This window comes from Aptenodytes patagonicus, chromosome 7 (assembly GCF_965638725.1).
Source record: "Aptenodytes patagonicus chromosome 7, bAptPat1.pri.cur, whole genome shotgun sequence".
NCBI classification, from domain to species: Eukaryota; Metazoa; Chordata; class Aves; order Sphenisciformes; family Spheniscidae; genus Aptenodytes; species Aptenodytes patagonicus.
In genome coordinates, this window is record NC_134955.1 from 69,644,221 (window position 1) to 69,658,391 (window position 14,171).

The 14,171-nt window shown below is 52.4% G+C and overlaps 1 protein-coding gene across 1 annotated transcript; it reads left to right on the forward strand.

The window, feature by feature from the left end:
• The first annotated feature begins 7,653 nt into the window (after nt 1–7,653).
• BMP4 (bone morphogenetic protein 4) lies at nt 7,654–10,580 on the forward strand. The gene is made up of 3 exons (XM_076343463.1): nt 7,654–7,744; nt 8,214–8,590; nt 9,547–10,580. The coding sequence occupies exons 2-3, from the start codon at nt 8,221–8,223 to the stop codon at nt 10,386–10,388; spliced, it is 1,212 nt and encodes a 403-aa protein (XP_076199578.1). The 5' UTR covers nt 7,654–7,744; nt 8,214–8,220; the 3' UTR covers nt 10,389–10,580.
• The last annotated feature ends 3,591 nt before the right edge of the window (nt 10,581–14,171 follow it).

The window sequence follows — 14,171 nt, forward strand, 5'->3', positions numbered from 1 at the left end:
TGTCTTTGCAGACCAGTGCTAGCCTGTCGTGACACCTTGGTGCCTTTGGCTTCGGTCCCATTTTCTAGAATTGCACTTGGCCTTGCCTTGGCCCTTTGCCCAGACTGAATTTGCCTTCTTGGTTTTCACTTCTTTCCCATATCGGTTTTCTCCCCTGTTCTGTCTTCCCGCTTATCCTCTGGGGTCTGGCTCTGTAAACCCTTCTGCCCAGGTGGACCTCTGTGTGGGTGACCAACCCCTCACTTCCAAGGTCCCTTCACACGTAAGAGAGAGCGAGATATGGGAGGTCTTCAGACTCACTCCCTTTTTGCCATTTCATTTTTGTTCTTCTTCAAACTGATTTTTAGATACTCCTCTCCTAAAAGTCCCTCTTCTCCCTTTTTTTATGAGCCAGTTCCTCAGTTTTATTCCTCCGTAAGCTGTTTGGTGACTGGTATTTTAAAAAATAAACTACGTAGATCCTGCAAACGGCCTTTAATAGAAAGCCTAGTTTGCCTGTGGGATCAGACACGCACGGTACACACGTACAACGCTGGTTTGCCCACATCGTTTGGATAAGGTATCAGAGAGTACAGGCTGTCTTTGCATTGAAGCCTGCAGGTCAAGAAGTTGGCCTCCCTTCAGTTCACAGGCCGTGTGGCTGCCAGCCAGTAATCTAAAGCCCTGATGACTATTTCTGGAAAATGCTGGAAACCCACCGCTGACTACAATGTGTTTAATTCCTAGTTTCCAGGCATATTCAGTTTCGCTTCTTCCTTATGGAAGAGATTTTGCTTCTGTAGTTTTTGAAATGTCCCGCAGCAATGATTCCCTTCTGCTCTTCTCCTCAAGTGGGTGCGACAGGAGAGAGAGTCAGCCCAGGTCTTCCTGCTGTAGATGAGACGTGAATCACTGGGTGTCTCTCCACGATGTATGGGGCAGTACAACTTTCGTTTCACGTGGTGTAAATGACAGATCATACAGGGTCTCCGTGTTAATGTTACTCTTCCAATATGCTCCCAGGGGCTGGAGCCCCACTGAAATGGTTTGAAAGCCTTTTGTTTGCTGGGTTGGAATTTGAGGACCTGTTTGGAACTAATGTTTATTTTTGCTTTATTTCTGAGAATGGTGCAAAATGCTCTTGCTCTTCCAGAAGGGAGGCTCTGACATGCCTTTAATTCTAATTGCCTCCTTTCCCCATTTTTTTAAATTACTCTTCGCTGTTAAGCGTATGCTTAGCCGCTTGGATAAAGTAGGTTCCTGGTGATTCAGCCAGCGTCACAGGAGCACAAAGCTGAACCTAGACCTTCTGAAGTCCAAATCAACTCCTTCATCATTAGGCCAACCTTCCTTTAGGCATCTCAGTACTTGCAGCACTGCACCAAACCTATCGCCTTTGAACTTCCCAGGTAGCTAAAGGCCTCCTTTAGGCTGCTGAGTCAGTGTCTGTGTATGATGGAAGCAGTGAAGGGGAAAACAGATAATTGCTTATGTAGAAAAGAGCCAAAAATGAAATCAGGTTTCACTGCTGTTGACACAAACACAGCCCCTGCTCAGGTGCTTTTGGGTAGTAGTTGTTTGGGAGAGAAGGTGGGCTTTGATTCTGCTTACAAGAGTTTTTTGTTGCCCGAGAACGGAGCAGAGCAGGTAACAGTAAGTAAGAGTGTCTCTACCTTGAGAATAAACCCAGCTAACACCTCACTCGTTAGCTTGCTTTATCAGTAATAAAACAGAGAGCCCTGCCGCACTGTAGTGAAGTAGATCCTGCTAAAAGGTTTGTCAGGAAGGACTGCAGGTTCTTTTAGCTCCTTCCTTCTGCTGTACAGGGCACTACCCCCTTCATAACGATTAAACCTGTAGGATATTTGCAGTGAACTGGGTTGTCCTGACAAAGCTGCTGCCCTAACATGGATTGTTTTGTACTAGAATAAGCCGTCAAGGTCCCGCCTTGGTTAGGATCCTGCTGCTCTTAGTATGTTTTAGCCGAATGTGATGGATACATGCGTGTGCCTGTGGGTTTGTGCGTACACACATTTATATACACATACATGTTTATGAAAGTACATATGACACTGAGTGAGAAGTAGGACAGTAGCTTGACGAGGAATGCCTACAAAGCCCATACAACCTGCAGCCTCGTATATATGTGTGTGGAGAAAGAGCCTTTCCCTCAGAAGCGCTCTCTTTCTTGTCGCGTGTCTGTGGGAAGCTCATGCTCTACACGTTCATTGTGTAAGGTTATTCAGCGAGCACTTTCTAAGAACGATCCTTGGTCTGACGATTATTTGTCACCAGGCAACTGGTACAAACGAGCCCCACCAGTTTATTATTGCTGGAGATGGAGGCCCCAGGGCAGGTCCGTGTTTCCCGACTGGGAATCCCTAGCAGGATCCTCCCTCTCTGCTTTCAGGTGAGGATGTTCACATTAATGAACTCAAAATTCAGCGATGTGCTGACATTTCCCAGCACTTGTGGTAACACCTACCAGTAAAGTCCTTTGCTATTGCTGAAAATCAGATAGAGCTGGTGTGAACTATTTTTGCAGCAGTTGTCCTGCTCTGCTTATTTACGCCTTGTACTAGTGTTTGAAATCATTAAAGCTTCTGACGATAGCAGATCTCAAGATACAATTAAAGGACAAAGACAAATGTCGGCACCCCGGAGGTGCCACGTGGTTGTGTGGAATGGTAGATTTGGCAGCGTTGCTAGACAGTGAGGAAGAGCAAAGCATTTGAAATATCAGAGTCGCAGCTGAATTCAGACAGAGCCGCGTATCAGTGCTAGAGACACACTGGAGTGGTATGTACGCTAAGGGAGCTGCCAACGCTTGCGGTATTCTCAAAAAGTATTCATGACTCAACAGATCCAAAATGAATCTGCTTATCTGAGATAGCCATATGGCCGTATGGCGTTCGTTAGAAGAACGATGGTCTTTATTAGTACCAGCTACAATTTCAGAGCAGGAGGAATGCGTTCTTCATCTTCTGGAGGTCCTTCTTGCTTCTCAGGGATGAGGCTTTGATTGAGTGGTGACTAATACAGCGCGGAAGCAAACGTGTGCTAAAGGCGACGTTTCTTTCCAAAAGCTGCGTGAGGTCAGTGCATATTCTTCTTGTAACATTGATCAAGGAAACCAATCGATGTGTGGATGATTTTACAACAGATGGCTTAAAGAGGTGTTTCTAACACAGTTCAGGAGAATTTTAATAACAGACCATTAAAATGGCTCTACCTTTATTTTACGAGTTGTGTTGCTGAAGCACTTCCCTAAGACCCAGGCCTCCTAGTTTTGATGCACTGCGCAAGCGTCTCTTAAGGAACAATATTTAGCAGCAGAGACCTTACACTCTCACAGTAGAAGACGGACAATGTAGGTATGAAAAGCAAGGGGTGACACTTCTAGGCTTGCTCAGTCTTCGGGATCTTCGAAAAGTGACAAAGTGAACGAATCAAGTAAAAGCAACTAAAGATTCTCCCTGTGTGGGACAGTCAATCTTTTAATAGCATTTGCAAAACAATAAAAATCATCCTTAAAAACATAAAGATAGAAAAGAGCAGACAATCCTACTGTTTCAACTGCTGTGTATCTGATTACCAAAGATTGCCTTTTTATAACTGCATTTTTTTAATGTTCCCACTCAGTGTTTTTGTACGTATTTGTAAAAAAAAACTGTTTGGAATAAAACAGCAATCCTGAACCTGATTCTCTTCTTAGCTCAGGAGTGGTTCTAGACGTGGTCCTGACACCTCAGCAGAGGCACTTTAATGTCAAGCAGAAATGAAGTCCAAGCTGGGCCCAGTCCTGTGCTTCAGAAGGATGAATTTCTTTATTCAAGAGAAGGTAGGAAATTCTGGTAGAACAGGCCAGCTCTGAAGTGTTCAGAGAAATCGCAAAAATCTCAGAGTGGTTGTAAAAAATGTTCCTTTCGCCATTCAAGCAGCTGCACTTGTTTTCAGCGGCTGTAGTCCGGCTGTTTAGTGAAGAGCTACTTTGGAAAATGTAATCCCTTGGAGTTGTTTGCTCAGTTCTCTTTGTTTTAATTGATAAGCTTAGGCAGTTGAAAGGAAAGGGTGGGAGGGAATTGATCTTAGCACACTTACGGGCATCTCCTCCTGTAATTCATGTAATTAAAACGTCTCTGACATGACTTTATTTATTTATTTATGGTTTTAGGCTTGTTTCTGCTCAAGCACAAATCTGGTGAGATGAGTTTCCTAGGGCAGGTTGTTTGCAAACTTTGGAGCCCAAAAGGTGCAGCTGCTCTAAAAATAACAGAAGATGCAAGAACTGGTTTGGGAAGGTCTCTCTCTGCCAGAGTCCAGAGGCATCTCCTGAAATGCTGCCATTAAGGGGAAAGTTTGCCTTGTAAACAGAACTGGCCTAATTTCTAGAGGTGCTGAACATCGAGCTGCAGGGCCCGCTGGTAGGTCCTGAGCACACGAAACCTGGAAACGGGTCAAATGTTAGGGGCTGGGATTTTATCAGGAACTCATCTGGGCAAATCCACGATTACTGGGTTGAAAGAAAAGAGAGCAAATAATTGCCCCTTGGCTAGTGACCTCTGCAAGCAGAGCTGGGTACCCGGACTCTAGGAGGCCTGCCAGCTCCTGGGCTTCTCGCTGCCACCGATAAAACAAGTCTTCTGTCACAGTCAAGATCTGCAGAGACATGAATCGCCTCTTTGTCTGGCCATTCTTTGCAGGGTGACGTCCCCAGTGACCTGGTGCTTAGCTTCCAGAGGAGGCCAGTGGTCTTGCTGTCCAGGTGCAGAGATCCCCAGGTGGTTTTTCACGGAAGTCAGAGGGGAAAAAACCTGGCAGCAGAACCCCAAATACGGCTGGGACCGGATCACAGGCAAGAACCAGCCCCCTCTCACCCACGCGAGATGTGATGCAGGGGGAGGTGCGTCTTGCGTTGAGCATAGACATAATGTTCTCTATTTTTGATGTGCTGGATCTTTAAAACGCACGATGTTGTATCTGCCGCTGAATTAAGCAGTGTTTGCTTTTCAGACCTTCCACATTTGTATTTTTAGCTCCATTTTGGCATTCACTTTTTTGGTTGGAATATATAACACACTCGGTTGTTTAGCGTGCCTGGACCAAATTCAGCCTGTGTGTAACTGCACAGGCTTGAGCAGAAGCTACGTTCAAGGTGAATTACTCTCCGTGGGGCTAAGGAAATACAGCTTCTGTAGACATGCATTTCAGCTCCCTCAGTAAATGCTACACTATTTCCATCCATGGTTATTCCTTTGTGGTTTGGGTTATGTATTTACATTTTACGGAATAAATACTACAGCTTTCCCCATGACTAACACTTCTTAGTAACCCGTAAGCTACTCAAATACACTGTTGCCTCCTACAAGAGCCTAAACCACACTGCTCTCCACTGGCTTTCTGTCCCCAGCTGGCCACCTCCTTGCACAGAGGCATGGTTAACCAGCATTGCATAAGCAACTTTTTGGATCTCGGTTTAACGGGACGGCTTACAAGAGCAGGCGCTGGATGCCGTGGGACCGAATTCCTCAGTGACAAACATTTCAAACACGGCCGCTCTCTGATCCTAACAAAACCCCAGTGAGGTCTTCAGACAAAGAGCGTAACCTATCGCTGCTGCTCCCACAAAGAGGGAGCGAGTTGCTTTTCCAAATCCAGAGGTCTGTTTTAAGAGCAGTGCTATACAGGCCCTTGCATAAACTTTGTTTATAGACTGGAGTATTTTCAATGAAAATGTTATTTAACTTTAAAAAGTTGCACAGCAGCTACTCCAAAAATTGTTTTTCCTTGTTAAGAATAACACACAGTGTGATACATTTGAAATGGCGATAGCAATATTTCACAAATTTTGATGGATTCATAGTCCAAATACCTTGCTAACAGATGTTTCTTTTAAACTCAGAGTGGTATAGGAATAACTCAGAGATATTACAGTGTCAGCACTGCCTTTTATCTGTGCGTGTCCTTTCAGTGACATCCCTGGGCTTTTCTAATGCATGGGTCAGGGCTGAGCTAAAAAAAAGTGAAATATTAAAAGAAGTCCTATCTGACTGTGTGAGAGTTTCGGGGCAGTGCTGTGAGGAAGCCGCCGCGCGCTGCCGCGAGCTTGCTGTCCACTTGGGCACAGTGGCCTGGTGGTTTGTGGGAACGTGCTGGTTTGCAGTCATCGTTTCTGAGCTGGCTTTTGGTTGTGGTTAATTGATGAACTTAGGAGTTCCCATGGCCACTCCATGACCACGTCTTTTGGTCTCATAAATTAACTAAGTTTTCTCTCCATGGATGACAGTTTGCCCAACACAAAGGGATACCCCAGCAGGGCAAAGGGACAGTATTTTAACGCCCTGGTGGAGTTCTCTTTATTTGTCGTGGGGTCGTTCAGTCTACTCTGTCTCTCCGAAGTATGTGGCATCCATCGCTCCTCATTAGGGGGTCTTTCCCAGGAGCTGCCTTCTCCACACCTTGTTCGTACATCATCCCCAGTGTGTCCAGTTGACGTGTGCTAGTGGCAGACCAGTCTGTTCCCAAACCCCACCTGGGAACAGCCTCAAGCCTTGGGAAGCCTGGCTGTTAGTCTCTGCCCCAAAAACTGGCCCAGGGCAATGCTGGGGTTGAACTGCAGGGCAGGGAGCATCCTTCCTCCAGGAGACCCATGTTCGTACCCCTCCAGAGCAGCCCGTGCTGGCTTGGGAAGGCGCCTGCTTCACATCCAGGTGGGGGTCCGGGAACCTGGCCTGGCGGGAAGGGGGGAGAGAGTTATTCTGGCAGCCAGGGAGGGAAGGGGGAGGAGAAGGGTGAGAAAAATCCGGAGGGTGGGTGGGAACGCAGGGCAGGGAGCAGGGATAATCCGCGGGCCTGGCAGCGGGCTCCCAGCCCCCGGGAGCGCGTAGGGGTCCCCAGCAGCGCGGCCCCTCGGGGCCCGGCGGGCGGCGGGCGGTGCGAGCATGGGAGGAACCAGGTCTCTGCCGCCGTCCCGTTCTCCCTGCAGCTGCTTCTCATTCCCAAGCGCTCCCTCCCTTCTCGTCAGGGGAGAGGCGCTTCCCGACTTTCCCTTCCCGAGTTTCCCTTCCCAAACCGGCCTCTCGGCGGGTCCGCCGGTCCCGCCGTGCCCGCACTGCAGCCGCCCCGCGCCCGCTCCCCCGGCCCGGCGTGCTCGGCGGGGGCCGTGCGGTGACACGGACGCCCCGGGGGCACCCGCCCCGACGGTCCCCCCGGCCGTGCGGAGAGAGAGAGAGAGAGGGGCAGGAGGGGGCCGCGGGGCCCCGCACCTTGGGTCGTGCCCGTCCCCCGGGGATGCACCTGAGCGGAGCGGGGGGAACCCCCCGGGGCACCGCGCTAACCCCGTCCCGCGCCCGCCGCCCCGCCGCAGCTCAGCCTCAGCACCGGCGGGGTCCCGAACGCCGGGCGCAGCCCCTCCGCCGACCGCCCCTCCACCAACTCCCCCCCCCCCCCCCCGGGGCGGCGGGCGCCGCGGGCCGGGAGCCTGGCGCGGGCGGCGGGGCGGGCCGGGCCGTCCCCCGCGGGGCCGGGCCGGGCGGGGGCGGGCCGGGGGCGGCGGGCCGGGCCGGGCCGGGCTGGCGGGGTGCGCGGCTCCACGTGACTGCGGGGCCGGGAGAAAACCGGGGCCGGCGGCGGCGGCGGCCGCACTGCGCCCGGGCGGCGATCGCGGGAGGCGCTCGGCAGCCGCTGCCCCGAGGCTTTCGGCGCGCTGGGTCCGGGCTGGCTCTCCAGAATCATGGACTGTGCTGATATGCCTTGCTTGCTGTCAGTGAGTACAGCCCTCTTCTTCCTCGGCTTCGCTCTTTACTTTTGGTTTTCGTTACGGTTCTTTATTTTAGTTTTTTAAACTTCGTTTTGTTCCTGTCCCCGTCCCACCTCCCGGCGTCCGGCGGCGGGGCGCGAACCCGCGGCCCCCCGGCCCGCCGAGCCGGGCGCCCCTTCCCCGCCGGGCGCCGGGGCCCCGCCGCAGCTTCGCCCCGGCCCGGGGCGAGCGGGGCCGGGATGCGCCGGAGACCCGCCTGCCCGTGGGGGCTGCCGGGCGGCGAGCAACCTGGGGCGAGCGGCTAACCCCTGCCCGCCGGGGCGCGCCTGCTGCCGCTCGGGGGCTTCTAATGTCGTTTTGCCATTTATTATTATTATTTTTAAGTTTATTCGGAAGAGGAGGAGGAGGAGGGGGGGGGGGTTGCTTCTCATCCTGACTTGCCTTGTTGTTTGTTGTTGCGTTTTTTACACCCCAGAGACACCATGATTCCTGGTAACCGAATGCTGATGGTCATCCTACTATGCCAAGTCCTGCTAGGAGGTACTAACCATGCTAGCCTGATACCCGAGACCGGCAGGAAGAAAGTCGCAGAGCTTCAGGGACAAGCCGGATCCGGACGCCGCTCTGCCCAAAGCCATGAACTCTTGCGGGGTTTCGAAACAACTCTGCTGCAGATGTTTGGGCTGCGAAGGCGGCCTCAGCCCAGCAAGTCAGCCGTCATTCCTAGTTACATGCTGGATCTCTATCGGCTCCAGTCTGGAGAAGAGGAGGAAAGCCTCCAGGAAATTAGCCTGCAGTACCCGGAGCGATCGACCAGCCGGGCAAACACCGTGAGGAGTTTCCACCATGAAGGTCAGTGATGGGAGAAGGTAAATTCCCGGCCCCAGTAGCGATCGGGATTTCCTTGCCTTTGGAAGCTCACAAATGCATTTAGAAGCAGGATGTGCCCGGCCCTAAATTTATGGGAGGAAAACCGCCCCTCCAAGCCTGCTGCGTGTGGGTGACAGGCGTGCTGCTCTGTATTTTTTTTCCAGCATCCTGTGCTTAACCCGAGCTTGGCCATATTTTGAGGTGCTTTCGCTTCTGTTGACAACAGCGAGTTTCCTTCGGTGCCTCTGCCTTGGGGTCACTCCTTGGGCTCGCGTGGATTTAATGGCTCTGGATCGGATGCAGGAGTAAAGCGAGGGCGGGATCTTGCCCCTGGTGTGTTTCTTTTGAACTATCAAAGCGATTGCTGCCTGGTTTTGCTCTTAAGGGGGAAAAAAAAAAAATTCCAAAAAAACCCCTACTCGAATTTAATGCTTACAGCTGTGTGTTTATAAGGTTTATTCAATAGGCCCTTGTAATCTGATCCAAATGTTTCCTAGCGGATGTTTCTTTTCCAAAGTAAATCTGAATTATTAATCCAGCCGCATCGTTACTGCGTTGGACTTTGCTTCTCTTTCTCCCCCTGCCCCCTGCGCCCCATAACAAGGCACCTCTGTGCTCCGTGGCGCCGCACCTCGCCGGGGAGATGATTTTGGAGAGACTGGGAGGGGAAAGCGAAAGGGGAAGCGAGATGGGAAGGGGTGACCCGATCCGGGCACAGGCGTGCGGAGGGTGAGCGAGCGGTGCCGGGGCAGGAGCTGCTCCGGGTCCAGCCGGGAGGGATGCGCGGGGGAGCGGAGAGGTGCCGGCGGCTGCCAGGCAGGTGAAGCGTGGGTACGTGCGTGCTGTGGCTGCGCCGGGGACTGTGGCTGGGTGCCCCGAGGCTGACGTGCTCTTGTTTGCTTTTTGTACCGCTTCCCCCCCGCCCTGCTCCCCTCCAGAGCACCTGGAGAGCGTCCCGGGTCCCAGCGAGGCGCCCCGGATCCGCTTCGTCTTCAACCTCAGCAGCGTGCCGGAAAACGAGGTGATCTCCTCGGCGGAGCTGCGGCTGTACCGGGAGCAGGTGGAGGAGCAGAGCGCGGCGTGGGAGAGGGGCTTCCACCGGATAAACATTTACGAAGTGATGAAGCCGCTGTCGGAGCGCGCTCAGGCCATTACGCGCCTGTTGGACACGCGTCTGGTGCACCACAACGTGACGCGCTGGGAGACCTTTGATGTGAGCCCGGCTGTGATCCGGTGGACCAAGGACAAGCAACCGAACCACGGGCTGGTGATCGAGGTGACCCACCTCCACCATGCACAGACTCATCAGGGCAAACACGTCAGGATTAGCCGATCTTTACCTCAAGGGCGCGGGGACTGGGCTCAGCTCAGGCCGCTCCTGGTCACCTTTGGGCACGACGGGCGAGGCCATGCGCTGACCCGTAGAGCCCGCCGGAGCCCCAAGCACCAGCGTTCCCGCAAGAACAAAAAAAACTGCCGCCGCCATGCCCTTTATGTGGATTTCAGCGACGTGGGCTGGAACGATTGGATCGTGGCACCCCCGGGGTACCAGGCGTTTTACTGCCACGGGGACTGCCCCTTCCCTCTGGCCGACCACCTCAACTCCACGAACCACGCCATCGTGCAGACGCTGGTGAACTCCGTGAACTCCAGCATCCCCAAGGCCTGCTGCGTGCCCACGGAGCTGAGCGCCATCTCCATGCTCTACCTGGATGAGTATGACAAGGTGGTCCTGAAAAACTACCAGGAGATGGTGGTGGAGGGGTGCGGGTGCCGCTGACCCCCTTCCCCGCCGCCCTCTCCTCCCCTTCTCTCTCCCTCCCGTCCCACCCCAGAACTGCTTGCTATAGCTGGACTCTTCTCTAAACTAAACGTTCACCTTGACCTTATTTATGACTTTATGTGCAAATGTTTTTGACAATAATGATCATATATTTTGACAAAATATATTTATAACTACATATTAAAAGAAAAAAATAAAATGAGTCATTATTTTAAAGGTAAACGCATTTTGTGTCTCGCCTCTCAGGGTGCTGCTGAGGCTGCACTGGCTGGGAGTGCAGCAGGGAATAATATATCTTCTCTCCTTCTCATCTTCTACCCCCCCCCCCCCCCCCCCGCTTTCCCCCCACCCCTTTTCCCCTTAAAGGCTTTGCAAATTTTAGTCTTTCTATTTCTCGCCGAGGTACCGCGGATCCCCCTGTGCTGGGGCTGCGCCACGTGGGAGATGAGGGTCCCTGGAGATTAAGAGCTGCTTCTCCCGGCCGCTGGGAATAGAGCCGACCTTGCTAACCTGGCCCAAGCGTTTGCAAAGCAACCCACCAAAAATGCATTTGAAAAGAAGGTGAAGATTTACCTGAGGGCTTTATGCTAAACCCACTGGGTTTTATACCCTTCGTCCATCTTCAGGATTCCCCAGGTTTTAAAACTATTAACATTTCCCTCCCCCCCCCTCCCCTCCCCACTGGAGATTGGCTTCTTTGGGAAGCTTCAAAGGTTTGCACGGGTCCTTTGAAGATCAAATCGCCCCATTACAATGCCAAAAAAAAAAAAAAAAGATATCTGGAGCAGTTAAATATGTGTTAGCTAATAGCTACCTGTGCTGTGTCCTTTCCAAATTGCTTCCGAGCAGGAAGGTGATCAGAGCGGAGCAGGTACAGTTGGAGGTGTCTAGGGCCTGAAACCTGCTCAAACGCGTCGGACGGACTGTGTTTGGCTTGGAAAATAGGGAGCTGTGCCGTGGTGTGCGTGCGCGCGTGGGGCTCGTGTCCTCGGTGATCGCGGGAGTGGGAAGGGAGGGGAGCAGGGCGAGGGTGCATGATGCATTTTTTTTTTTTTCTTTTTTTTCTTTTCCTTTAATGATTGAAGCTTTCCAACCCTCCGAAAGGGGCAGCTTAGTTGAAACCAATAAAAACTGGAGTGGAAAGCTTGCCAGAAGCCTTGGCTCCCTGAAGAGTGCAGGTGGAGAGAGGAGATGGGAGCTGCGGGGGGAGGCAAGCATGGCCCTGCGTTTCTCTTGGAAACGAAAAAAAAAAAAAACAACCACCCAAACCAGCCCTCAACCTCTTCTGTGCCAGCGAGGCTTTTCCACCCCTCCATCCCACTGGGTGCTGGCGCACAGGAGCAGACCACAGGGTCCCCTCCGCTGCCGGAGAGCCTTTGGGTGTCTCTGTGCCTCCCCAGCCGGGTGCTGCGGGGTCCCCGCAGCCTCCCGGCACCCCACGAGGCAGCGATGGGTGCTTGCTAACGGGGACCGAGCGTCCCCAGCACGGCAGGGCTCTGCGTGGGCGCTTGCAGGGGTGCAGAGCGCCTACAGGGCTACGGCAGACTGGGGGGATCTCCCTACTTCTGGGGAGCCCGGGCGCGCGTGTAGGGGGCCGGGGTTATTGCTGCCGTGTCTCCGGGGCCCCCTCGGCCCCGAGCTGACACTCTCATTCCTGCCTTTAGAAGGGAAATGTGTGGCCCGGGGCATCGGCGACCTGCTGCCTCCCCTTTGATGCCTGCATATCAGACATAGCCATGCCAAAGAAAGAATTTCATTTTGAAGTGGCATCAGCTAAAGGCGAGCGCCTTTCAGCTGCCTGACAGGGCAATTACACACATCTCCGCCGATCTGCCCCGCCGCCGATAACCCCGGCTGCTGCGGGGCCGCTGGGGTCGGACGGGGAAAGGGGGTCTCTGGCTCTCGGGGCCGTGGGGAGGGCACTGCGGGAGGGTGCCTTGGTTAAAAAAAAAAAAAAAATCACTGTGCTTTTTTTTTTTTTAAAGAAAAAAAAAACACCAGTTAAAGAAAGAGGCTTCTCCCAGGTTTGCTTCCCTGCTCGTCGGTGCATCCCGGGTTGTCCTGGAGGCCGAAGGCCGTGAGGGTGTCGCAAAGCTAAGCAGCATGCGCGCAGACGGCTCTTGGATTTAGATCATTCTCGTTGTACAAGTCTCCAACTGCTTTGCTGCGTTCCTGCTGCTTTATGGATCTGTTTATTTTGGTGCTTATTTCCGCATCGCGTTCAAATGATGAAATCAAAGCTTCAGCCCCGTGGAGGCAGAGGCACCTGCTTTTCCGTAGGTGCTGCGAGGGGAGAGGTTGTCCTGACGTGTACGCGGCCTTTGGCAGATTTTCCTTTGCTTTGGTTTTCCCGCCCTGGCACTGGGCTGTGGGTTGGTGAGATCCTACGTGGGGTGTTCTGCTCAGAAAGCGTAGGAAAAAAAAAAAAACCAACTGTTTTTAAAAAAAACGTAGTATTTCAATTTTGTAAATTTTATAAGAATCTAAACTGTGGATATAAACCAGCTGACAGTAAAAATGATGTATATAACAAAATATTCATGGATGCATTAAGCAGTTTACTGGAGCACATCTAAACTTGTGCATTTAACACAAACTGAACGCAGGGGCTGAGGGTTTCCCTCCCCGTGTGCTTACGTCGCTCTGTCCCATGCAGGTGCCAGGCTGCTGTGTGCCCTCGTGCGATCAGAGAGGCGTTTAGCAAAATTCTCAATCCGATAAATTGTGTAAAAATAGGAAAATACAACAAAACTGTCAGGGAAACCAGAATCGGGTCCCTTTCTAGTTTCCAGCCAGTAACCAGTGGCGTTTTTTTTTCCCCACCACTTCAATTCGCGCTGGCTTTTGCTGGTGATAATCAGAGCTCTCTTCACCGCCCTGGCAAGGGGGAGAGGGGTTGCTTTTGGGAAGCTGCGAGTTAAGCGCCGGTACAGAGAGACCCAGGAATTCCACGCAGCATTTCTGGCCGTTGATTTGTGCATTTGTTGCAGCAGTTGTGCGGTTTAATCCTGCGCTCTGGAATTAGCGTGATGACCGGTCCCGTCCGTTTCCTGAGCGCTGCTTGCCATAGACGTGCCGATTTGGTTTCTTGCTGGCTTATCTGTATCAGAAACTACCTTGCTCACGCAGCAGAGAAGAGCTGGAGCGTTGGTTTAGTCTCAGATAGCCAGTGTTTAGCTTTGCTTAAAAGTATGACAAATATACCTGCTTTATAAGTGCAATAATTCCTCTGGCTGTGGAACGTATTATTTGCAAATGTTACTTATTTCAGAGCGAGCGAGCGCTTTGTTTGTGGCGGCTGGCACAGAAATCCCTGGAAGGTCTGAGATAAGGCGTATCAGTTTTAATCCCCCTCTTACTCAGTCCAAGCTGTGAACGAAAGGGGAACGGGTTGAAGGTGAGTGTGCAGCCACTTCCCCACCATCTGGGTGTCCTCCTGGCAGCTGTGGCCCACAGTCCAGCATCCCAAGAAGCGTGGACGGTAGATGCTCCGCGGCTCACCGTGATGCGACTTCGCCTTTGTGCCTACCGCAGGAAGGCTGTGACTTTTGATACCTAAAAAGTACTGTCACGCTGAAGTCTGTGCGGCTTATGGATGTAGGAAATGAGGAGAGTATCTCGGCAGGGTTTAGTAACCTCCTGTGGCTCCAAGTGAATTGCTCACAGTGGTTGCTGGTGAGGGCCGCTGGGCGTTGTGCAGTAACATGATTGCTGGAGCGTCGGTGAGGGCGCGGGGTAAGGTGTGCTGGAAAACAGGGTCCCAGGCTGTGCCATGTGTCA

Bases quoted from the DNA above. Each gene is read 5' to 3' on its own strand.
- BMP4 (XM_076343463.1), top strand. From the start codon at position 8,221: ATGATTCCTGGTAACCGAATGCTGATGGTCATCCTACTATGCCAAGTC. The intron at 8,591-9,546 runs GTCAGTGATGGG...GCTCCCCTCCAG, and splicing joins GAGGAGTTTCCACCATGAAG to AGCACCTGGAGAGCGTCCCG.